The following is a 25,587-nucleotide window of genomic DNA, read 5'->3' as shown; positions in this document are numbered from 1 at the left end:
ACCAAAAACTGTCCCAAATTTTTTTGCAAAATAAAGAAGCATTAAGCAAAGGACTATGATTAAAGTCCTTCTTTTATCATAGTCATAAAGAGGCATTAAGCAAAGGAGTAAGATTAAAAATTATGACCACCCATCAGTTTACCTTTATAAGCAGAAAGTGCTGTGCTGTGATAGATTGGCTTCTCACCTCTTCAGATCACAGAGAAACCTTTGACTGAAACCATTGCCTTTTTAAAAATAGGGCCAGTTTCTTCGCGTGTTCATTGCACCAAACTATCCCAAAGGAAGTAGTTTCTTTTGGTTTTTTACAAGGAGTCTGCCATGTATTAGTGAAATCCTTAACTATGGAAACAGCTATAATCTTTTTAAAAAGCATTATTACAGTCTGGGCTCACATAGCCTTCAACATATGCACAATTGCTGTTACTTTTAAATAAACATTGTTAGCATGCAGTTGAGGATGGGAATTGTGGGCATGTACAGAACTCTAGAAGTATCGGTAGTCCTGACCCCTTATGGAATTAATACAAGTAACTCTGCTTTTGCTCAAACAGGCACATACTCAAAATGCATGTGAATTTCCAGAGTGTGATATCAATGGAAGTAGAGACTTCCTATCAGCCAGCTTCTTAACTTTGCTGCATTATTTTCAGAGAATGACATGGCAAGAAAGGAAAAGATTACTGCTGAACTAGACTTTAAAAATTGTCCATTATTCTTGCCAAAGTGGTTTGGAGTGTTTGAATATATACTAATAAAGCAAGCTCTATTTGAACTATCAGGTGTATGTACTTTGGAGCCACCATTTTACATTGTGACTGAATACATGCCTTATGGGAACTTGCTTGATTATCTCCGAGAATGCAACCGAGAAGAGGTGACTGCAGTTGTACTGCTTTACATGGCCACTCAGATCTCTTCTGCAATGGAGTATTTAGAGAAGAAGAATTTCATCCATAGGTGTGTAAAACCTGATTATCGCCTATGATTAACCATGAAGCTGCCTTGCCTGACATGCAAATAAAGGAAAGAATATGAGAACCTTCCCAGAAATTTTCAGATAACTCAGGAAAGTAATTTTCTCTTTCACAGGGACCATTGTAATGTCATTTCCTATAAACCTACTGTGTATTCTGATTCAAGTATTAATGCAGGGCTTTTGCTGTTCTCAGAACAGAAAGCTGTTTATTTTGCCCAAGACTATATCCAAGATCTTTTTGCTCCATCTAGCGGCTTAAGTTTAAAAATAGCTTTTTGTCTTAGTAAAGAACTTGAAACCTTGTAGAAGAGCATCTGTTACTCACCTCTGAAACCTATCCCACTGTACTTACAAATAGGAACCCGTTTTCTGAAGCCTGCTTTATTGTGGCATCACATAACCGCCTCTTGATGAGTACTCTACAAGTGATGTATAATTAGTGGCTTTCTACCATGTCAGCGATTTTCATAAAATACCATATCTGTCAACAGTTACTTATCAACTCTGCTTGTAGCACAAAGAACCGATAATAGAGCATTCATGACCATTTTCCAGAACCATCTGATTGGAATCACATTTGGCTTCTCTTTCCCACAGAGATCTTGCAGCTCGTAATTGCTTGGTGGGAGAAAACCATGTGGTAAAAGTGGCTGACTTTGGCTTAAGTAGATTGATGACTGGAGACACCTATACTGCTCATGCTGGAGCCAAATTTCCTATTAAATGGACAGCACCAGAGAGTCTTGCCTACAATACATTCTCAATTAAATCTGACGTCTGGGGTAAGGTTGAAAGGGACGTTTTTCTGTGTTTTGTCATTTTCTTTTTAAGTAAATGCTTAATTCTTTAGAGGTTCTCTTTTATATGATCCGTATCCTTTGCCTTTACACCCGTCCTTTTTCAGTCATTCAGCAAGCATTTATTAAATATTTACTATCTGCCAGGCATTACTATCTGCGAGGCACTTACCGTAGAAAGAAGTTGTAAAGAAAAAAGTAAAAAACGTCCCTGCCTTCAGAGCACTCACAGTCTAGGTATTATATTGCACTGAAGTTCTAATGATCCTCTCTGTGAAGCTCCCTGTTTTCCACATTAGGCTTTATTGCTTGTTTCTAGAGCACTGTGACACAGAGTAGCAACCTCTTTTCAAGGAAGGCATGATGAAGTTTCATCTAGAATTTGTCCTTGTAACTGATCTTGTTTCTACTGCCCTGAAAAGAAATATGATTTAGTAGAGACTCAGGGGACAGAACAAGTCTAGAAGTTTGGATTGTAGGCCAGTAGAAATAGTTGAGGATTCTAGGTCATATTTTACCAGAAATCTCAAACTCAGGAATAACCTCTGAGAAAATCAAGCAAACTCTTTTTTCACATGCGAATTTTATCTGATTTTAAATGAGTCTATTTTTATATTATTCCTCTAGTATTAGCTGACTTAAAAATTGTGAAATTCATTAAATAGATCATAAATTGCTCTTAGAATAGTTTGCTTATGCCCCAGACTTCTTGTATGGTCATAGTTTATTTTCCCTCATTGAAGTAAAGGAAATCCAAATAAAAATTGGGAAATTTAAAGAAAACTGTCTTTAAAGTGAAGTGTTCCTTCAGTGAAGTGTTCCTGTGGAAGATATCTTCGAAGAACAAGTCATGTTGTAAGAATTATAAGAGTATACTAATGTTGTAATAGTGTGAATGTTACCCACAGTTTGAAAGAGAAGTTACCTAATGGTATAAAATAAATAATAAATCAGAAGAAATATAAAGCTCTTTTTTGTTCATCCCTTTTGCAGCTTTTGGGGTGCTCCTGTGGGAAATTGCTACATATGGAATGTCACCATATCCAGGTATTGACCTGTCTCAGGTATATGATCTACTGGAAAAAGGGTATCGAATGGAACAGCCTGAAGGATGTCCCCCTAAGGTGTATGAACTTATGAGAGCATGTGAGTATTTTTGCATATTTTAATTTTGAAGGTTAAAGTGAGCAATTCAGGATGATTAACAAAATTGAAAACATTTTTCCTCTCAATGTTGTAAGATTGTGTCCAGCCTCATGACACAGAGTTGGTCATTGATCAGCCAATTGGGATATCGTATGCTCTACCAGTGAGTCTTATTGGAATCCGAAGAGCCATTGTCTGTGGCCCAAATATTCACCCAATTTTCCACACACATTTGCATATATAATAGGATAATAAGAAATTGGGTTTGGAGATTAGGTAGGGGAGGGCTGCTTTCAGCTACACAAAATGATTGTTAAAGACTATGGAGAATGCATGAAATTGACTTCTGTGATGAATAAACAAAATCATCTGACTTCTTAAAGATGAGAAAGTAGGAAGGTGAGTAGTGAATTAAACTGCAGTGTGTTTGAATATGTCTTGTTATTTTCCCATTGAGCATTGGTGTTGCCTACTGCCCTGTCTTTGTCAAATGTGAATTCCAAGCTCCGTCTTTCTGATGTACTGTTATGTTTCCAAATGTGTACAACTGATTATTTGTAAGAGTGAGTTTAAAGACAGGTTTTACTACTTTTCATTTTTCCAGTGGAAGAAAACTTGTCATTTTCTAAACCATCTCCCCACCCTTCTGCATCCCTATAGTAGAGGGAATAGGAGCTGAGGCTACATAGAAGGACTGGCCCTAGGAAGTGGGTTCATCACACCTCTGAGTCTGGAACTGAGAAACAGCTGCCTCACTATCATTGCGAACTTGCTGTAACTCTGCTTTAACAAGCATGTGTCCTAATGCATGGAACTCACCATCAGGGTGCCCCTGGATATTTAATTCCTGCAAGAAGCTTTTAATACTGTTCTTTTGTTACATAGGCTGGAAGTGGAGCCCTGCTGACAGGCCCTCTTTTGCTGAAACACATCAAGCTTTTGAAACCATGTTCCATGACTCCAGCATTTCTGAAGGTGAGAATCTGGTGATTTACTGTCGGTGGTGGCTAGTTCTAAGTGCTGGGGATGATAAAAACATTTCAAAAATGATAGATTCTTATAATTTGGGACTCCATTTCAAGATATTGAATTAATTCTTGGCCTTTATTATTCTTGTTTTGCTTTTTTTTTCTATTTTAAGGTGTATCTTTGTGTCTCTAGCTCATATTAATTAGAAATTAGTTCAGTCTTTTCAGGAAGAGAATAAGTTCAAGTTCAGTGGTTAAGCATTAACACGATGCAGGAAAGAGAAGAGGAAAAAATGAGAATGAAAAATATTTCAACTCTCTAAACCACACCTATAAAGGCAGAACCAAGTCATAAAAGCAATATCCAGAAATTCCATTTCTGGAAATAGATCTTAAGGAAATAATTAAGAGTATGAACAAAGATTTAGCTGTAAGGATGTTACATCAGAGTGTAGTTTATAATATTGAAAAATTAAGAACAATTTAAATATTTAGTGTGCTAATTATTATGTCCATGTAATTGAGTAGTTAAAATGATATTCTTAAATATATTGACATAGAAAGTTTAGAATGAGAATGTTAAGCTATGAATAGTGAGAATCTTTTTCTTATCTAACAAACAAACAAGTATATGGACACATACAGGAAGTTTTCTACTTCTGTGTTTAATGTCTCTTTAAAATTATCTGCAAAAGTGAAACAATAAACTTACTTGTTATAAAGAGAGGGAGACTATTCTTAGAGAGCTAAAAACAAACAATTCTTAGTTATACTTGCCTGTTAGACATTTTGGTGTAGTTCCAGAATTGTATACATATTTTAAAAATTTTTCTTTTCCTGCATAATTGAACAGAGGACTTACTGTTTAAGTTCAAGTTAAGAATGTTAGAAGAGGAAATCAGCTAAGTTGATTTTTGTCTGCTTCCCTTAGTGATTTATCATGTCTAGGTAAGAAGAAAGGAAGAAGTACAACACCAAAGTTTAATGAAAAGTATTTCCATCCTCGTCCTTTGATGTATGGAACTTCTGCAGCTTGGGGAGGGCACAGCTCGCCCTTTGGGCCAGATTGAGCAGCTGCCTATCACAGCACTCTTCTTTCCTCTGTCGCTTTGTATCCTGTGCAGTCAAAGTGGTAGAAATCGTAAATATTGGTCAAAGACTTGGTTGCTTCTGTGTAAACGTTTAACTTCTGTTGAATCCTTAGCTAAATATTTCTGCTTCTCTTGAAAATGTTATTGCCTTTTAGAAAAGCAACCGTATCAATTTTCAAAGCTAATTTCAATTAAAAATTGCTAAGCAAAAAATTTAACATTATTTAACCCACATTTTATTAAGTATTTAATCTGTCGTAAGCACTATACTAGGTCTGAAAACATAGAGATAAGACACAGTTCTTACCTTAAAAGGATGTATATCAGTTGTAAGTGAAAGAAACTTAGCTCAAACTTTTCTTAAGCAACAAGAGGAGGATTTATTGCCTCATAACCAAACCATGGAAAAGCAGGGATGGCGCTAACCTCAGGGTCACTTGAAGCCGTGGACTCAAATAGCTTCAGGTCTCCTTCCCTCTTCTCTTTCCTTCCTTCCCACACCTTCTCCCACCCAATATCTCTTTACGTTTGTTTCTACGTTAATCTCATCCTCCAAATCCTCCAGGTGGCACAGAACACAGTTGTCAGCATCCTCATGTCTGTCTCGCAGCTGCTCTGTAGGAAAGGAATCTCATTGGCACGGCTTGGGTTATGTGCCATGTACCCACGCTTGTGGGGGGGTCAGTTTTGAAAAATAATTACCAAAAGAAGGTGTAAATTAATTACAAAAATTCACAATTTAATTGATCCATACTTCATTTTTGTTCAGGAATGAATAGCAAAGTATGTCTGCCTTATTAGTAAAAGCCACAAAACCCATGACCGCTTTTAATCAGCTGAGGCTTACTAATGGGGTGAACACATTTTCAGGAGCCTCATTTGCTTCACTGGCATGAAATGGAATGGATTGTATCTACCTTCCTTTTTATGCAAGGTGCAACCTGAAAATAAAAATATGTGCAAACATCTGTTTGCTTTGTTCAACCTCTGAACAAGCGCTTAGTAAACATGGATATCCAAATGACCAATGAGCACACAAAATCACCCATCATCAGAGAAGTACAAAATAAAACAGTGAGATGGCCACTACACATCTATCCCAGAATGGCTAAAATTAAAATCAAACAAAAGAAACTAACATCAAACTTTGGCAAGCATGCATGGTAACCAGAACTTTCATACAAGTTAGTGGGGATGTAGATTGGTCCAGCCAGTTTGGGGAGGTTTGGCAAGACCCAACAAAGCTGAATTTATGTGCTCCCTGTGACCTACCTGCTCCTGTACCCAGCAGACGTGCATACCACTGTGAAGCCAAGGACACATAGTACAATAGGATGTCCCTAGCAGTATATTCATAATAGCCAAAAACTAGAAACAACTTAAATATTTATCAAGAAGAGAATGGATGAATTTTGGTGTATTCATGCATTTGAACAGTACACAGCAACAAGAAAAACCCCTGCCTCATGCAGTAACAGGGATGAATCTACAGATAGAATGCTGAGCAAAAGAAGCCAGACACAAAGAGTACATAGTCTGTGATTCCACTTACATATTTTATACTCCATTCTTCAGTTCTTCTCAGTTGTATGCCTTTCTGAAACGAGAAACTCCCATTTTTTGGTCATGAAATTGTTCTTTTTATCATTCCCCTTGCCTTCCTCACAGAGGTAGCTGAGGAGCTTGGGAGAGCTGCCTCCTCCTCATCTGTTGTTCCATATCTGCCCCGATTACCTATACTTCCTTCTAAGACCCGGACGCTGAAGAAACAGGGGGAGAACAAGGAGAATATTGAAGGGCCACAAGATGCCACAGAAAATTCTGCTTCCAGTTCAGCACCAGGTATGAATGAGTCCCTAGGCAGGTAGAGCCAAACTGCCTTGTTTAAAGAGCTGCGGGGTATGATGCTTTTATTTCCACTTTCCTGCCCATCTTCCCTGAGGAAAGTGTGGCTGGCATCTGTTTCATTTGCCACTCTAGCCCTCGGCTCTGCATTGCCAGTGTGAGTAGTCCTGATCTGTCCGTCCAGCATACAGCTCTGCCTCCCACTCCATCTCCTAAACTCCTGATCCCCAAATAGTTACTGTCTTTACAGTTCTGGCAAAAAGTTCTTCATTGAGTCTGATAGATGAAGCCAGGTTGTGCTGTAGTTTCTAGAGAAAAGGTGAATGCTGAGGTAAAAACCAGCTGATTGTTTCTTTCCATTTATATCCCATATTGCATTTGGAACAATAGCGTGAAATGATAATGTATTTATTAGTTTCCTCTGAGTCCTGCTAACGCTTGACATTTAATAGATGCCAACAGCACTCTTACAGTTCAGCCTTAGTAACTCAAATGAGTCACTTCTTATTTTTCACATTACTGATTGGCCGTTTTTTATCAGGGTTCATTAGAAGTGCACAGGCCCCCAGTGGGTCCCCAGCACTGCCTCGAAAGCAAAGAGACAAGTCCCCCAGCAGCCTCTTGGAAGATGCCAAAGAGACATGCTTCACCAGAGATAGGAAGGGAGGCTTCTTCAGTTCCTTCATGAAAAAGAGAAATGCTCCCACACCCCCCAAACGCAGCAGCTCCTTCCGAGAAATGGAGAATCAGCCCCACAAGAAATATGAACTCACGGGTAACTTCTCATCTATTGCTTCTCTACAGCATGCTGATGGGTTCTCTTTCACTGCTGCCCAGCAAGAGGCGAATCTGGTGCCACCCAAGTGCTATGGGGGTAGCTTTGCACAGAGGAACCTCTGTAATGACGACAGTGGCGGGGGTGGGGGCAGTGGCGCTGCTGGGGGTGGGTGGTCTGGCATCACAGGCTTCTTCACACCACGCTTAATCAAAAAGACGCTGGGCTTACGAGCAGGTAAACCCACAGCCAGTGATGACACTTCCAAGCCTTTTCCAAGGTCAAACTCTACATCTTCCATGTCCTCAGGGCTTCCAGAGCAGGATAGGATGGCAATGACCCTTCCCAGGAACTGCCAGAGGTCCAAACTCCAGCTGGAAAGGACAGTGTCCACCTCTTCTCAGCCAGAAGAGAATGTGGATAGGGCCAATGACATGCTTCCCAAAAAATCAGAGGAAGGTGCCACTCCGACCAGGGAGAGACCAAAAGCCAAACTTTTGCCCAGAGGAGCCACCGCTCTTCCTCTCAGAACCCCCTCTGGGGATCCAGCCATAACAGAGAAGGACTCTCCAGGACTGGGGGTGGCTGGAGTGGCAGCTGCCCCCAAGAGCAGAGAGAGGAATGGTGGGGCACGACTTGGCATGGCTGGAGTCCCAGAGGATGGCGAGCAGACAGGCTGGGCTGCCCCAGCCAAGGCTGCGGCGGTCCTCCCAACCACTCACAACCACAAAGTGCCAGTCCTTATCTCACCCACTCTGAAGCACACTCCAGCTGACGTGCAGCTCATTGGCACAGACTCTCAGGGGAATAAGTTCAAGCTCTTATCTGAGCATCAGGTCACTTCCTCCGGAGACAAGGACCGACCCCGCCGGGTAAAACCAAAGTGTGCCCCACCCCCGCCGCCAGGGGTGAGACTACTGCAGCATCCGGCCGTGTGCTCAGACTCCACGGAAGAGCCCACGTCAGAGACACAGGAGGGAGGGAAGAAGGCGGCTCCAGGGGCAGTGCCCATCAGTGGGAAAGCTGGGAGGCCTGTAATGCCCCCACCTCAAGTGCCTCTGCCCACATCTTCCATCTCGCCAGCGAAAATGGCCAATGGCACAGCAGGTACTAAAGTGGCTCTGAGAAAAACCAGACAGGTGGCTGAGAAAATCTCAGCTGACAAAATCAGTAAGGAGGCCCTGCTGGAATGTGCTGACCTACTGTCCAGTGCAATCACGGAACCTGTGCCCAACAGCCAGCTGGTGGACACTGGACACCAGCTGCTCGACTACTGCTCAGGCTATGTGGACTGCATCCCCCAAACTCGCAACAAATTTGCCTTCCGCGAGGCTGTGAGCAAACTGGAACTCAGCCTGCAGGAGCTGCAGGTGTCTTCGGCAGCTGCTGGTGTGCCCGGGGCAAACCCTGTCCTTAACAACTTACTGTCATGTGTACAGGAAATCAGTGATGTGGTGCAGAGGTAGCCACCGTTAGCCGGGTGGAAAGATGCCCACATTTCTGAGGGGAGAGGAAAAGGGACTTGTTTTCCTGTGTTCTCGTTTCAAAAAATGGAAGACTGATACTTGAGTGTGTTTCTGTGAAGTACCTCAGATCTCTGAGTTCTCACGTTTACAGGTTCATCTCAAAAATAACAAAAAGCAAAACCCATAGGAGAGGGAAAATAGATGGGGGCAGGGCAGTTGTGGACCGGATTGGAAGCTGCGCTGGAACATCAGGGAACGTGCATATGTCGTGCCATGAAGAACCAAATCCAGCCCGTTCTTACCTGGAGTGATGTGAGCTGGTTAGGGCTGCTCCAGCAGGACCGCAGGGACTGTGCCCAGACAGCGCGTTGGCTGTGGCGCTCATTCTGCACCACACGGAAGGGAATTGACTTGGGGCCCCAGTAGGTACTAATGGTGATTGTGCTCCAACTCGTCTAACTTACTGGGTGGGACAGAAGAAAGCTGGGAATGTGCCAAGAGAAGTTTTGTTCAAGGCTGTTGGAAGCTGCTGTTAGCCTCGCTTCCACAGGTCACTGCTGCAGTAAGAACTGCAGATCAGATGGCTGGATGCAAAACTGGGAAATGTGGCCCTGTCAGTATGCTCCTGTCCTGTTTGCCATTGGTGTATTAATTGGTACAGGAGATAAAGAATACTAGGAAGTATATTTAGGGAGATTGAAACCTTCTCCTAAAATCTTGTATTACTTAGCAGAAGCCACTTCTCCCAGGCTAGTATATTGTTTCCTAATGGGTCAGGATTGGCTTTTTGCTTGTTGGTGCCTATCTTGTAAACCATAGGCATAGGAGTCTCTTTGGTGATTCTTTTCTGCCCCTTGCTGGGCAGGCTGTCTTCCTTTATTCCTGGCAGCATTCAGGGCATTAACCAACACTGAACATTATTGAAAACAATGGTCATGTACAGGTCTCACAGGGGAATCCTTTTCTGTTACAGTGCCCCTGCATACTGACATACTGGCAAAGGACTTGAGCAGCTATATGTTTCTTTATCAACTAAAATGCCAGGGGAAGGGTGTCTTCTTGAAACCCAGTGGTCAGCCCAGAGGTCTGTGACTGAGAGGAGAAGCTGGCTTGGTCCTAATGGCAGTTTCCCCTCCCTCCCTTATCACCTTAGACCCAATCTAGGTAGAGAATACGGAGAAGCATTCTCTCACTCTGTACGATTTCAAATGAATCACCCTAAATTATCCTCACATGCTTTTCTACTCTCACATACTCCCCCTGCCAATTGTTGTGCTTGTTTGTAAAGATCATATTGGGAATATTCTTTGATATTTATTTTATCATTTCACCTCTATTTTAAGAATGCGTAGTTGAAGGAGCAGGTCATTTTCGGGGGATACCAATTAGATCCCAGAAACCTAATGATTCCTTTTCCTACCCTATTCAGTTATTGTTATGGAAGTTAATTAGGATCGCTTCTTAATTTAGAACCAAGTCTAATTGGTTAGATATTATTAATACTCTCGATTTCAGGTCTAATTCCAGTGACCACTTCATCCTCTTTTTAAAACTTTATGCCCCCTCCATTCCTGCCTCCAAGGAGAACGCAATATAAAAAAAATAATTTTTTTTTCCTCCCAAAGGAATATTAACTTAGGAAGATAGGAATTCAACATTGATGAACAGTGAGTTTTCTTCCTGGCTCTGTCATCGATCCACTGTCAGGCCATAGCCCCGTCTCTTCATCTATTAAATGGAGGTAATGATACATGTTCTCAAGGGTGTTTTGCAAATAAGTGTATAGTTATCCCTTTGAGAGCCTCTCTGGAAAGCTCTTCGGTGCAGTATTGTTATATATGAATACAAGTTTTTCATCCTCTTCTTTGCTCAGTAGCAGATAATGAAATTTAAAACTGCTGAGATTATACTAGTTGGGCTAGAATACTAAGGGAGAAAAAGCATTTTGGATAGAGTTTGGCATCTTTGACCAAGGAGGAAATTTAGTTTTCATTAGAAAGAAAGGAACTGATTCTTACCGTGGGTGTTCCAGAGGAGTCCCAGGCCAAGAGAAGGGTAAGAAGGGAGGAGACAACGCCGGGCATTCCTTTCAGGGGCTGGGTGACCCCTGTCTGTCTGTCACCTACAGGTGAAGCACAGGCAACTAGTGATCTGGCTAATCTTGTAATGGTTGGAAGAGCTCCCTTTAACTTGGATTTAAAAACCAACAGTCCTCCTACCTTCTTCTTTGCCACTCTCCTTCATCATATGTTTCCGTAAACTTGAAATCGTTTTAGCAATTAGCCTTTTAAGGGTGGGGCAGGGAAAGCTAAAACTTTGGAATATTGTTATGCTGCTTTTTAAGTTTATCCCTGTCATTGTGGATGCAACTTGAGGGATTCTAATTGTTTTTCAGGGGATTTTTTTTTTTTTTTTTTTTTTTAAAGCAAGGGATCTTTCCTTGAGAGCTCTGAAAATAAGCCTTGGAGGAACACTACTGAGTGTATTTAAGCTTCCTGGTTTTCTCATCGAAGAACAGTCTTTGAGGGTGGGGGCTGGGTCTTTCTCAGGGGCCGCACCTGGCTCTGCCTCGTCCGCAGTAGGTGCTCAGTACGTTTATGAATAGAATGGATTTTTTTCTCATCACTGTCAAGAGTAGCATTGACTGTTGTAGCACACCCAGCCACGTGATGCTTTAACTGTGTACCTTCAGGAGTTGAGGGCTCAGGGTTCAGGTTAAAGAGGCACTGTCAACTTACTATAAAAGTGTAACTTAGGTTTTTTCCATTATCTACTTGAAAAGGACCAGATTTTTAAAATAACCATAGGTAAATTTAAAAGTTTGAATTCAAAACAGAGAAAACTGCTTTTAGAATCTAAAAATGTAGTTTAATTCTATCTAGTTTGAAAACAAAGCAGATAGCAAAAGCCCTTCTACAAGGTGTTGAAAACTTTCTAAAGTGGTTATACGTATGTATACCTTTGGGGTTACCACAGCTTCAATCTTTTCATGCACAGATAATATGATTCCAGTTTAGATTTACAACCTTAAAATGCAGTGTTGAGAATACATCTTGATTGTGCTTTACATGAAGTATTTTCTTAAAAGGCTTTGTGTAAAATTAAAATGTGTATATTTTCCTACAGCTCTCCATCATGATTTTCAGAGATATAGCCTTAAAAAAAAATTGGCCCTGAGAAATTTATTCAGTGTTTCTTCAGATGACATTGAGGTTCTTAGAGTGGAGACCCTTTCTCAGCTGAATTATGGGGTTTAAGTTAGAATTTTCTTACAATTCAGTTGCAAGTTAGCTAGTAAAATAGTGCCCAGTTAATGCTGACTTTGCTAAGGCACCACCCATATTTATTTAACAAAATCATGGAGATTTTGAGCTTCAAGGATACAGTTTAGATAGTGATTAAGAGTTCAGACGCTAAAGCCAGTCTAGAAGGCAAGTCACTTAACCTTCCTGGGCCTTAGTTTCCTCATTGGAAAACAGGGATAATAATAGTAACTACCTCAGGGTTGTTGTAAGGATTAAATGAGATAATGTGTGTAGGATAGTTAGCTTGAGTGCCTGGCATGTAATGAGTACTCCATAAATGTTAACTACTACTACTATTATTATTAACGCTTATTCCAGTGAGTCTTAGCCAAGGATGTGCAACAAAATTTCCTGGGGTTTAAAAAAGGAAAAACAACAAAAAACCTGATGTGTCGGCCTCACCCCAGATCAAGAATTCCCTGTGGGGTTGGGTCTCAGCCAGTGTGTTTTCCAAGAATCTCTCCGGGTGTTTCAGACACCCAGCACTGTGTGAACACTAGCAATACCCCAACTCTTTTTTTTTTTTTAACAGCTTAAGAAATTGGAAGAGAGGATGGTTAAGTTACTGGCCCATATTCTCAGAGCAGTTAATTAGTGGCAGAGCCAAGGCTAGAGTTGGGTCTTATTCACTTTCTCATTGTGGGGTCTTTCCACCATTCCTGTTGCCTTGTGAGACACTGCCAAAAAAAAAAAAAAAAAGTGGCTCAGATAGACAATCAGTCTGCACAGCGCTGCACACTTTCTAAAGCACACGTTCCTGGCACTCCCTGACCTTAAGGGACTTGAATGTTGAGTAATGGCAACACTAGCAAAGCAGGCATTCAGTAGAACTCAGTAATTTCAAAAAATTATATGGGGTCATTCTTTTGGACAGACCTTAGCGACACAGCAATCTGCACTTTGTAATAAAGAAATAACAACTTAAGTTTTAAAAAACCTAGTCCTACATTCCTTTTTCTTAAAAAACAACAACAACAACAACAAAACTTTATTGTTCCGTATCATTTTGATAACTATGAGGTAATGTATATGAAAGCACTTTGAGAAAAGTATCAAGTGTAATATAACTATAAAGTTGTATTATTAATGTCTATTGAGAAGTTAAAACAGTTAATTAGATGTTGATTGACTTATAAGCTTTTGCCTGTGGGGGACCTGAAAATGCAGATATATGAACAATCAGCTCTGTAATTTATCACATTTATAAATATGAAACTGCTAAATGAATATGTGCAGGTATAGTAAGTGTTTTGCTAAAATTGTAGCTCAGTGCTGAATAACTTCAGAAAACTAGGGACCAACTTTCTGGTTTAATTATAATCTTTAAAAAATAGTAACATGTACTCACTCCAGAACAAAGAAGCTCTTCTAGGGACCTTGACTCAAGAAGAGTGAGGCCCTCTCATCCTTGAACGTTTGTCCACCACATGCTCAGCCATTTAGTACCCTAAATATGGTGGGAGCAGACGCGTTACCTGTTCATGTTGACAGTGTCTTTTTTAACCTATGTCCTGCATAGTTTTGTTGTTTTTTGGGGGGGGGGGCAGAGATAGGATGGCTGTAGAACCAGTGCACTTTGGGAATTACTTTTCTAGGATTTCCTACCAGATATAGATGAGCTTGATATTCATCATCCCTGTTTGTTTGTTTTTTTCCCCCCTAAGAGAAGTAGCTGAATATAACTCACCTATTAAATTATTAAATATACTCAAGAGTAAATTGCATTGGTGGCCACACCTGAGTTGTAGCTCTACTGCATTCTGACCTCTCCCACTCCCTTCCATTTTTGCTACCGATGTCATTGTTACTATCAGGCTATGCCTCCACAGGAGTCCATATTGAGCTGACAGGTTTGTCTACATTTTTATTCTTGATGATTTTGGGGTTTCATCATCTTGCTTACATTAACTTGTTCTACCTGGATTTGGGGGCCATCTCTGTGCTCCAAGCATCTGTTATGACCAGTCACCTTTAGGTAAGTTTCTCTGGACATAAGTTTCTTCATATGTATTAATGGACTTAAGCTATCTATATCTCTGTCTTAGCTTCTGTCAAGCCAGTAGCTCAGTTCTTTTGTAAATTCCTGCTTCAGTCTGGGATATGTGGGAGCAGGAGAGAAATAGGGAAAGGCAGCCCTAAGGTTGCCTGTACCTTCCACGTGACAACACAGGGAAATTGCTGTAGGCCTCACTGGTCAGAGAGGAGAGGCCTTGGGCTTGTTCTGAAACTTGTCCCACTCTTAACAGGGTAGAGTTCCAGTTTTCCAGCTATCAGACTTTTAAAAATATAATACAAGGCTAGCTTTTTTTGGCAAGCCAACAGTGCCTGGAGTAACAATTACTGTTACCTGCTTTGTTGCAGCTCTGTTACAGCCAGAACTTCACTGCCATCCTCTGCCCTCCTGTATTACTTGGCGGGGGCGGGGGGTGGATTTCAGGGCTGCGGAATGTGCTGCACCCTGCCCCAGAGCATCTACCCAAGTGACTCTCTTAGCTCCAGCCTGTCTTTTGTGAAGTTTACTGCAATGTCCCAAAAGATGAGTTTCTGCTCTGGGGCTGCTGGTTTTCATGCCACCCACCTGAGGTGTATATGTTCTATTGTATCTTGAGATAACAAGTGTGTAAGATGATATTTCCTTCACTTCTGACTCAGTATCCTAGATCCAAAGGACAGGAAATTAGGGAAGATTCCACCCTGTGATAATCAGGGTAAGAAGAGCCAATGTTTCTCTCCGGGTGAGAAGGCCTGGGCAGGTCATCTTGATTCTGGGCTGACTTGGAGTGGTAGAGATCATTCCTAGAGGATTGTGCCTTCAAAGATGGATTTCATGTGTTTTGCAGAGGAAAAGATTGTCAGTTAGGTTGATGTTGCACAATTATCAAACTAAAACTGGTGGAAATGAACTTTTTGGTAGCAGTGGCTCAAAGCCCCCGTCAGTGAGATATTCTCTCCACATGGGGTGCTGATTTGGTAGATTGCTGCACTTTTCTCCATCCCCTTGGTGAGCTGGGGGGAGGACGCTCTAACTGGACCCTTCCCACCCTCCAAGTGCACTATGTACAATTATGAATTTGATATTGTTTACCTCTCCTAGAAAAATTATATCCTTTACCCTCTCCATTGCTCTGTGACGTGAACACAGTAGCAAGGCCCTGTTACCTCAGCCTGAGGTCACAGATGGCGTGTGAACAGATCTTCAAACCTGCAGACCATCTAAGGGAAGGGATGTCTCCTTGTAAGTTGAAAGGCCAGGCCCCCACACACGTACACACCGACTATGTCTGTTCTTTGAGATTTTTTGTTCATCATTGTACTCGAAGCAGCAAGTTTCTGGATCCTGCATGTCATTCCAAAGTGCTGAGCTATACACGCAGGGCTTGAGGTCTTGGATCATTCTAATTAACTCTTTAGAACACGGTGGAGGTGGACTGACAAATGCCAGCAAGCATTAAGAAAGGAAATACCAAGAGTTTGTATGGTTGGAGCTTGCTTAGATTTGCTTCTGAGCCTCAGGATAGGAGTTTTAAATCATGTAATTAAGCACCATAAACTTTAGTTGCAGAATGGGACTTCTGGTTAGTAAAATTTTCACATATAAAGGCAATTAATCTTCAGCAGTTCTAACACAATAATAACACAGATACGCCAAATAAATTTATTCTTGATTTGGAAGATACTGCAGGATCCTGCAATGCTTTAGGGTCATTGGTGGAGAATCCAAATTCTGTTCTGTACAATTCTGAAGTACCGTACCATGTGTTGTAAGTGGCAAGAATGCCAAGAGGCAGATGTTTCCGGTGGATGAGGGCCAGATAACCAGCCTTCCTCCATTTTGACAAACCAGTTTTCACTGTGGCCACTCTTCTTGGGACTTCATCATGAGGGAAATTTGCTGAGGTCTTGAGAAATCACCCTGATTAGGCTGATTGTCCTTCAGAGAAATGAGTATTCAGCAGCTAGAAGGAACAATGAGGTACTCATCTTATAGTTCTTTAGGGTGTATGTTTGAAAACCCTCATATCTCGGCTCTGTGTAGAGGGTACATGCGATTCCACATTACGTACATACACTGTTGTCGTGCTCACTAAGAAAGGAGGGGAGTGAGAGAGGAGTTAATCAGATCTTTCCCTGTGGTGAATGGAAGCTGTGCCCTGGTTAGTGTGTTTGCCATGAACAGGCCGACTGAGCTGTTAATGCATGCTCAGAACCCCCTGTCTCCTGGGTAGACCCCACGCTTTTCCTTCTTTGCAGTCTGATTCTGTCATGACTATCAGTGGAGAAACCCCAGTTTTGTGCTTGCTTGGCAAAAATAAGTTTGAACATTTCAAGGTTGTTGATGGAAGTTTGTCCTTAAAACATATGATTCAGATTCTTTAAAACTTGTTTATACCAAAGGTCACGCTCTGCAGGTGTATGTGAGGTGGGTGCACAGAGGGGGAAGTCTGGAGGGCCTACCCCTGTGTGCATTGCTAAGGGGACACAGTGAGACAATATGGGATTTAATTGAAAACACATCAATCATGGGTCACACTACCAGTGTTGTCAGGTATTTGTTCTTAATTGTTATTGTAATATATTTTCAGGTGTTTTGTTTTTCTAATTTAATACTTTCACCCTGTTGTCTGACTGTGAACTGCTAACAGTGTTAAACTTGATGTAAATAATGAGGCCCTTGAAAGGGGAATGCTGTCTGCCTGTTGTCTCACAAGGCTTGCCAACTTGTGTTTTATTTTAAATAAAGGTTGCAATATTTTATTGGCAATGTGGGCTTGTGATTGGAGTGTTTCTCCTATAATTTTAACTGATGGGTAATCTAAGCGTAATTTCTCTCTCTCTCTACGTAAAATAGATATCTTTAAGGTAAAGAAGCTGATTTTAGCAAGCATCCCTCTGGCATATTCTTTAGAATGGTCCTCTTTGGGGGTGGCTACTCACCCTTTGATGGATTACAGTTTTGGAAATGGCCAAAGGCATCATCTGGAGCCCAGCTGACACATAAGGTGGGTGATGTGTGTGTGGGTCTGTCCATCCATCCAGCATGAGGTGACTGTAAAATGAGACTTAATTCTCTCAAAGTTCATTCTGAGGACAGCTCCAAATAAGTTGTAAAAATGTTTTGAGCCAAAGCAGCATTAATGGAGTAAGTGTGGAACCTCACAGGGAACATTCTAGTCTTGCTTGACTTGGTCTTCAATTAAAAAAGAAATGAATGACTCATTGCTTTTAGAAGTAACATTTTAATTCAGGATGAGTAGGATATACTCAAGCGATGCACACATATGGTCCAGTTAGAATGCCTGTTGTAGGGGAGCAGAATTTGCCACCCCAAAATATGCCTCTTTGGCATAAGCGTTATTTTAAGCTGGTTATCTTTAAGAAACTGCAGACACAGGCGAAACCTGAGTAACTAAGTTACCCTTTTGTAAGAGAGATTTACAGTTGTGAGGGAAATCTCCATTTGTAAGGGTGTCTCCCTTGCTCTACCAAGAAGAGGAGGATGACCAAATCTCTAGAAACTTATCAGTGGAGAAGGTGAGGACTTAAATTTGCATAACAACCTCACAATTGTTTACTGTGCTTTTCCTGGTAACCATCCATAACTGACCTCCCAGCCCCAATGTCTGCTTTTGTCTTTAGCTGAAAACAGTATTTAAGGTGATAGGTTCTGCCATTTTGGAGTTAGTTTTCCTGGGTCTCTCCCATGTGTACATTTTACTAAACTTTTGTTTTTCTCCTGTTAATCTTATGTCAGTTTAATTATTAGGCCAGCCAAAGACGCTAGAAGGGGAAAAGGAAAAATTCTCTTCCCTGACCCTGTTAAGCATCAGTTTATACACCTCCTTACACGCCACTTTCAGTCCTTTTCTCCCATGCATTTTTGGTTTAGTTTAGGAAGTCTTGTTTCAGAGTCATTCAAGGAGAACCTCCCATTGTTTCCACACACTTTCCAACCTCCCATTGTTCCATACACTTTCCACACCTGAGGCTATGGCTTTTGCCAAGAAAATCATTTTAGAAGCATTAAGTCATTAATGCATAGGAATTGGAGTTGGACTGCCTGGGTTGAATCCCACTTCTTCATTGACTAGCTCTGTGACTTAACCCAAGTTATTTAACCTCTCAGAGCCCCAATTTTCTCAGTCATTAAATGGTGATTAAATTGGTCCCTAAGTGTTAAGTATTACATGAGGTATCGACTAGGCTATAGAGCACTTAGCACGCAGTATGACACGTGGTATGTTTGCAAATGTTAGTTACCTAAAACAAAACTCGCAGGGTTCCAAGAATTAGAATGGAGGGAAAGGCCCAGCCTGGGCTTTGAGTATGGTGCCAAAACTGACAGCAGTTTTACTAGGTTTTATTATTCTTAAAACACCTAAAGCTCTGTGTCCTGAGTACTTGATAAATATTAATTCATTTAATTCTCACAGCCCTGTGAGGTGGGTACAGTTATGCTCACTTTTACAGAAGTGGAAACCAAGGTTAAACTGAAGCCAGTAGCTTTCCCCGTGGTCTCAACAGCAAGCGGTAAGTGGCGGAGCCGCTGAGCAGAGAAGTCTGGCTCCAGAGGAGTGTTCGGAACCACTGCAGTCTGCTGCTTGTTTTGGTTCCCGAGCTGTAAGAGATTCAGACCCAATGTTTATGACATCAAACATGGCTGGCCAGTGCTAAAAGCATGTCAGCTGCTCTGTGGCTCTGAGACCTGAAGCTATAGAACATACCTTTTAAAGTGTGTATTTACAGAGTTTAGATCTGGGTATGTTACAGGATTGGGTGGCTGCATACTGTTCCTGAAATGCTCTAGAATGAGACAGGGAGCCAGCACCTAAAACCGGCCCCCATTTGATTGTGCAGTTAGGCCAGGTTTACGTCTGTCCCATGGGTGGTGTAAAACTAAAAGTTCCTTTAATTTATGTGAGTATTGATTGGGTATCATCTAACGTTGCTCAGGCTAGGTACTGCCTAACCTAGAGGTAGCTGTTCAAGTAAACGAATGTAATAAAGTGTTAAACAGGAGAGGAGCAGAAGTGTTCCATTTTACCAGGACTAAAGGTGAGAGGGTTGGGAGGACTGTAAAGAAGAGGGCCACTTGAGGTGATGACACATATAAAAGAGCCGTGTGTAATTCCAGAAGTGTGGTAGAAGGGAAGAATCAAGGGAAGGGGAAAAACATACAATGAGCACCTCCTGTGTATAGAGGCACAATGTACACATTTACACATGGCCATTCAATCCTCAACGATGACTGTTTTTCTTTTTAAAGCTGGGAGCACAGGAGTGCTGTTTTCATATATATATAAGGGCAATATGCTGTGGATGGCTCTTCAGTAAGAGGTTGAAATAGCCTGGCTCAGCTGATGTGGTCCCAAAGCAAACTGAAGTAAACTGGCAGAGCAGGCAGTCATCCTGTCAGCTCTGTGAGTGCCAGTATATGTCCCCCGTCTCCACCAGTCCCCATCAGTATTAGCTGGCATGTGGAATTTTGCTGAGTGAGCACGATTACTAGGGCTCAGTAAGAAGGTAAGTAAGCCGAGGGTTTTAGAAAAATACAAAATTTTAATATCTTTACATATGATACAATCATGTCAAGGTCCATAACTTAAAAAAAAATTCTTTAATTGATTTAAATCTGCAGAGCAGAACAAGTCTTAGCCTACACATACCTGATTTAAAAAAAAAAAATCTTCCTCTGTGCACTTTTTCCTTCAGCCTGAGGCTCTTTCCTGATCTCACAGATAGAAGCTGATCAGCTTCCCTCTGGGAATAACAACTTGAAAGCTAACCCACCCAGTTCCTGCCACTGGTAAGCAGAAGTTCATTTTTCCCTTCTCTGTCACTGAGGATACTGCAGCCTAAGGCCCAACACCCAAGTCCAGGCATCTGCAGGCAGGAGCTGATATGCTAATAAATCCTTGGGATTTATCTCCCACATGACCTTCTCCAACCAGCTGGCCCACATTTTGGAATGTGGCTCTGTAAGGCACCAAGTGATTTTAAGAATTGGCTCTGTCTCTGATTTAAGGCCTCCCTTTTACACACCACTTGTGCTCGTGGCTGCTGGTGCTAGCCTGCCCCTCCAACCCGTTACATCCTGGACAGTGTGCTGACAGGCCCCAGGATCCTATTAGTGGAAGGAAGGCAGCTTTGGAAGTTTTCTTCTAGCCCTCAAGGCAGGAAATAGTTAATTCTCTGGGAAATAGATTTGCATCCCTGAGAAGAGAAGAGTTGTTCCTCCTTGGGGACATACACCATCATCTTGGCGACTTCATCTAGTGCCTCTTCCGTATACAGGAGCTCCTGGCTCAGGAAAGCATCACGTGCACACAGCCTCACGTGACGGTACTCCAGTGGCAGGAAGGGGATGAAGAAGTCAATCAGGTTTTCCTTCACAAGACAGCTGTGTCCAAAGCCACTGTCTAAAATCAAGAACAAAGTTACATGGAGTCTGATTTGGGGCTGAACCCAACTGGAATTGTGAGGTGTCCCCTACCCTTAGGCCTGGGCAAGGTTTGTTCTTATATGCCAACTCCAGGAGGGCTGTCTGAACTTTATGTCAAGAACTATGCAACTGTGTCTTCCTTTAGGGAAACAGGGCTGTGATTAACTGGATGTGTGAGAAGGGGAGAGGGGCTATGCCTGCCAGGTTATGGTTTCATTGGATGGCAGAAAGCAGAAGGTGGAGTGACCCTACCTATCTGACTGGAGGCTGAGCCACTGAGGCTCTCGCAGTGAGACTTTCTTCCTCAGTGTCTGCATACTCCATGGACCACTGCCTGTGTGGCCACGGCCAACTATTCCCTTACAAAGGACTTTCAGAAAAGGACTTCAGCTTTCTTGGCACTTTCCTAGTGCCTATCTGAAGCTGACAACGAGATAATTATATGGCGCATCCTCTGTGATCCTGAATACCCTACCTCATGAGTACACCTTCTAGTACATACACATTACCCCCCTCCTCCCCTCTCAACAGAGGCTTATTTTCTGCAAGGCTGGGAGTCACTTACCTGTGGATTCCACAATCTCAGCCTGGAGTTGGGGCTCCAAGTGCTCCATCCCAATTTCTTCCCGGGACCACCCAGCCTTAAGCAGGTTCAGGACTACCTCATTGATGATGTTGCCCCCAAGGTTACTGAAAGAGACAAGCCCGGTTAACAGATTCTGTTGTTGGTATTTTTAAATTGAAGTAGAGTTGATTTACAATGTTGGGTTAGTTTCAGATGAACAACAAAGTGATTTAGTTTTATATATATATATTTTTTTCAGATTATTTTCCATTATAGGTGATTACAATATTGTTGGGAAAATTTTCCATTATAGGTGATTATAATATTATTGGGAATATCATTCCCTGTTATACAGTAAATCCTTGTTGCTTATCTATTTTATATAGTGTCTGTAAATCCCGTACCCCTAATTTATCACCCCCCCCCTTTCCCCTTTGGTAACCAGAACTTTGTTTTCTACGTCTGTGGATCTATTTCTGTTTTGTATATAGATTCATTTGTATTATTTTTTTAGATTCCACATATAAGTGATAGCACACAATATTTGTCTTTTTCTGACTGACTTCACTTAGTATGATATTCTCTAGGTCCATCCAGCAAAGGCAATATTTCTTTATTATGGCCGGTTAACATTCCATATGGTGTGTGTGTGTGTGTATACCACATCTTCTTAAATGAATCGTCTGTTGATAGGCATTTGGGTTGTTTCCATGTCTTGGCTATTGTAGAGTGCTGCTGTGAACACTGGGGTGCATGTATCTTTTCAAATTAGAATTCTTATCATTTCTGGATATATGCTTAGGAGTGGGATTGCTGGATTACATGGTAGCTCTATTTTTAGTTTTCTGAGGAACCTCAACACTGGTTTCCATAGTGGCTGCACAAATTTACATTCCCACCAACAGTGTAGGAAGGTTCCCTTTTCTCTACACCCTCTCCAGTATTTGTAGACTTTTAGATGATAGCCATTCTGACCAGTGTGAGGTGACACCTCATTGTGGGTTTTTTTTTTTAAATTTATTTAATTAAATAATTTATTTTTGGCTGCGTTGGGTCTTCGTTGCTGCAGGTGGGCTTTCTCTAGTTGTGGCGAGTGGGGGCTACTCTTCATTGTGGTGTGCAGGCTTCTCATTGCAGTGGCTTCTCTTGTTGTGGAGCATGGGCTCTAGGGCCGCGGGCTGATCAGTAGCTGTGGCTCGCAGGCTCTAGAGTGCAGGCTCAGTAGTTGTGGCGCATGGGCTTAGTTGCTCCGCAGCATGTGGGATCTTCCCTGACCAGGGATCGAACCTGTGTCCCCTGCATTGGCAGGCGGATTCTTAACCACTGCACCACCTCATTGCTTGGGTACTATGAGGGACCAGGGAAGTCCCCTCATTGTGGTTATGATTTGCATTTCTCTAATAATTAGCGATGTTGAGCATCTTTGGATGTGCCTGTTGGCCATCTGTATGTCTTTGGAGAAATGTCTATTTAGGTCTTCTGACCATTTTTTGATTTTTTTTTTTTTTTGATATTGAGTTGTATGAGCTGTTTGTATCTTTCGGAAATTAAGCCCTTGTTGGTTGCATTACAAATATTTTCTCCCATTCCGTAGCAGGTTGTCTTTTCGTTTTGTTGATGGGTTCCTTTGCTATGCAAAAGCTTTTAAGTTTGATTAGGTCCTATTTGTTTATTTTTGCTTCTATTTCTTTTGCCTTGGGAGACCGATCCAAGAAAATATTGCCACAATTTATGTCAGAAAATGTTTTGCCTATGTTCTCTTCAAGGAGTTTTATGGTGTCATGTCTTAGATTTCATTATTTTTATATTTGGCTTCCAAATGAATAAGCTGACCACCGAAGCCATTGCATTGGTGACTGGAAGAATGGAGGCTGAGGGGCCTGGGCCTCCCCTCCTCCAGGAAATCTTATCGCAACACACCCTCCTGCTTTGTCACCCATTCTCCCTGCCTCACTCGCTTGTGACAAACACTGAGACGGTACTAGGTGCAGAGTGCACAAAGATGGTATGATGTAGATTTTTCCCTTGACTTCTGTGTGGAAGGAGAGGCACATGTGTGTGTGATTCCAGGACAGTGTGGCAAGGGCTAATGTAGGAGCAACTAGGGCCCAGGGAGAAGACTTCAGAGGGAAGAAGAGAATTCTGGGCAAATGTAGACTGAGTAGTGATCATCAGACACAAGGCAGGGAAGGGCACGTGTCCAGGCACGACAGAGGGCTTGTGGGGTTCAGGGGCTGCAAGTAGCTTGGAGAGGCTGGAGGAGCATAGGCATGAAAGGTAGGCTGAGCCTGGCGTGAGGTCTTTGTGAGCCATGCACTTGGATTTTAGCTTATGGGCCATGGAGAGCTGTTGTTGAAGGGTTTTGAACTTGAGAGTATACGGTAGTAGGGTAGTCTGATCAACTTTACTTCCTAAGAAAGAAAATCATTCTTGGGCCACAGTGGTTGGATTGAAGAGAAAGCTAGTCAGGGAGCTTTTTGCAGTAGTCCATGTTTAGAGGTGATGTAGGGAATGGAGAAGGGTTTAGAATTAGTGTAGGAGGCACAATTGACAGGACCTTGTAAGTGATGGATGTGAGAAGTGAGAGAAAGGAGGTCAACAAAGAAATCAAGTGTCTGCCTTGAGTGGCCTGCAGCCCCCTCAGCGAAAGTGGAATATAGGAGAAGGGTGGAGATGCCAGCTTGGATTTACACACGTTTGAGTGTTGTGCACTTGCCTGTGACCTCGCCAGGGGTTGTGATTTCATTGGGCAACTGGAATTGTGGGTCTAAAATACAGGAAAGAGGAGTGAGAGATGAAGGGGAGAAGAAATCTTAGAGCTGGGAAGGAGGAAGTGGAGGCTGGGACTGGCAGCACGTCGTCCTCCCCACCCCTGATTGATATACTTCTCTCCACCCCACTGCACTCATCTCCCCTCCCAGGCCTTCTGCCAGCTCCTTAAACAAACCGAGCTCTGCCCTGCTTTTTCCTCAGGCCCAGCAGAGTGAGGGAATATAATGAGTGAAGGAAACAGGGAGACAGGTGGCAAGTGAAGGGGTGGGGATCCAGTATTTCCATTCTGTTCTCATCAAGCTCTGACAGACACTCAGGTATGTTAGCTCATTTGTCTTCTCATTTAGCATTTGAGTGTATCCTAGGGGCCAGGCTTGGGACACAGAGGAGGAGCTGGGTGGTTCTCTCCCTGCCTGCCTCCATGGACAGGCAAGGAGAGAGAGGCTGGGGCAGGCATCCTTTCCTGCCAAGTGATCCAATCTTCCTTCTTGTAGGGGCCAGTGTGCCCCTCACGGCTAGATTTTACCTGAGGCCATGAGCCCCCAGCTAGAGAGCCTGGGGGCTCCCTGCTCAAGTTCAGCTGCTCAGCCAGACTTCCCCTGACATCTGCAGCTGGGGAAGCTGCTTATGACGACACTCTTCTACTTCCTGAAGCTGTGGCCCTACTCCTCCTCCTGCAGGAAGGCCTGCCAGGCAGGTTGTCTGTCTGAGGCAAGATCTGCCCACTGCCAAGGGATTGCCCAATCCTGCATTCCTCACAGGAGGCAAAGGAGGGTTTACCTTTCCATGGGCTGCAGGACAAGCATCCAGGGTGAAAGGGAGAGGAACAGGATTCACTTCCTCAGCCCCAGGGGCACAGACTCCAGTGCCTTCCCCATTTCTACCCAGAAAGCCACCTGAGACTAAGTTTCTTGAGAGCATAAGCTTAGCCTCTTTGTGGTTACCCAGTGCCTAGCACCTATCAGGCACTCAATATTTATTAAATGTTTATTGAATAAATGGACATCCCTGCATGTTTGTCTACACTATCTGTCTCCACCTCCCTTCTGAATTTCTCCCCTTCTCCCACAGCCGATGTCTCTCTTCTTCCTCCACGTTACAGGCTTTATCTCACCCACCAATACATAACCTGGGCCCCTTTTCTATTCCAACCCCACCCCTAGTCTTCAGCTCCTCAGGCACCAACAATTACACCTTTAAACAGATGTTGCCTTCCCGGAACACTTCAATTCCCTTGCACATCCTCCCAGGTTGCCTGCTGACTGGGAGGTCTTAAGGGATCAAGGGACAGAAGGCACCTCTAGAGATGAACTCTCTCCCCTGGCTCTGGGACAGGACGACATGAAATCTCACCACAGAGGAAGGAGACTCAAAGGCCCCTCCAGAACTGTGATAACAAAACCCAGCCTTAACTGCTAAGTCTTCCCTGAAGAACAGA

General features: G+C 42.6%; 2 protein-coding genes across 9 annotated transcripts in view; one reads left to right on the top strand and one right to left on the bottom strand.

Annotated features, from left to right (window-relative positions):
* Window positions 1-12,601, top strand: part of ABL2 (ABL proto-oncogene 2, non-receptor tyrosine kinase) — a 119,091-nt gene extending 106,490 nt beyond the window's left edge. For 3 of the 6 annotated variants that reach the window (XM_036846063.1, XM_036846073.1, XM_036846080.1), the window contains 6 exons: window positions 783-960; window positions 1,577-1,761; window positions 2,770-2,922; window positions 3,808-3,897; window positions 6,650-6,823; window positions 7,368-12,601. In XM_036846063.1, the coding sequence (XP_036701958.1) occupies window positions 783-960; window positions 1,577-1,761; window positions 2,770-2,922; window positions 3,808-3,897; window positions 6,650-6,823; window positions 7,368-9,067 (2,480 nt within the window). In that variant the 3' untranslated portion in view covers window positions 9,068-12,601. The remainder of the gene's footprint in view (window positions 1-782; window positions 961-1,576; window positions 1,762-2,769; window positions 2,923-3,807; window positions 3,898-6,649; window positions 6,824-7,367) is intronic. The other 3 variants (XM_036846099.1, XM_036846089.1, XM_036846055.1) reach the window with 2 other exon arrangements.
* Window positions 12,602-17,387: 4,786 nt separating this feature from the next.
* The window catches only part of TOR3A (torsin family 3 member A), a 28,468-nt gene continuing 20,268 nt past the window's right edge, over window positions 17,388-25,587 (bottom strand). The window contains exons 5-7 of one of the 3 annotated variants that reach the window (XM_036846115.1): window positions 21,378-21,502; window positions 20,621-20,789; window positions 17,388-18,988 (exon numbers count right to left, since the gene is read on the bottom strand). In XM_036846115.1, coding sequence (XP_036702010.1) covers window positions 18,856-18,988; window positions 20,621-20,789; window positions 21,378-21,502 — 427 coding nt within the window. In that variant the 3' untranslated portion in view covers window positions 17,388-18,855. Of the gene's footprint in view, window positions 18,989-19,854; window positions 20,790-21,377; window positions 21,503-25,587 lie in introns of those variants that run through there. The other 2 variants (XM_036846132.1, XM_036846123.1) reach the window with 2 other exon arrangements.

Source organism: Balaenoptera musculus, chromosome 1 (assembly GCF_009873245.2).
Source record: "Balaenoptera musculus isolate JJ_BM4_2016_0621 chromosome 1, mBalMus1.pri.v3, whole genome shotgun sequence".
NCBI classification, from domain to species: domain Eukaryota; kingdom Metazoa; phylum Chordata; class Mammalia; order Artiodactyla; family Balaenopteridae; genus Balaenoptera; species Balaenoptera musculus.
This window is presented reverse-complemented; position numbering and strand designations above follow the sequence as displayed.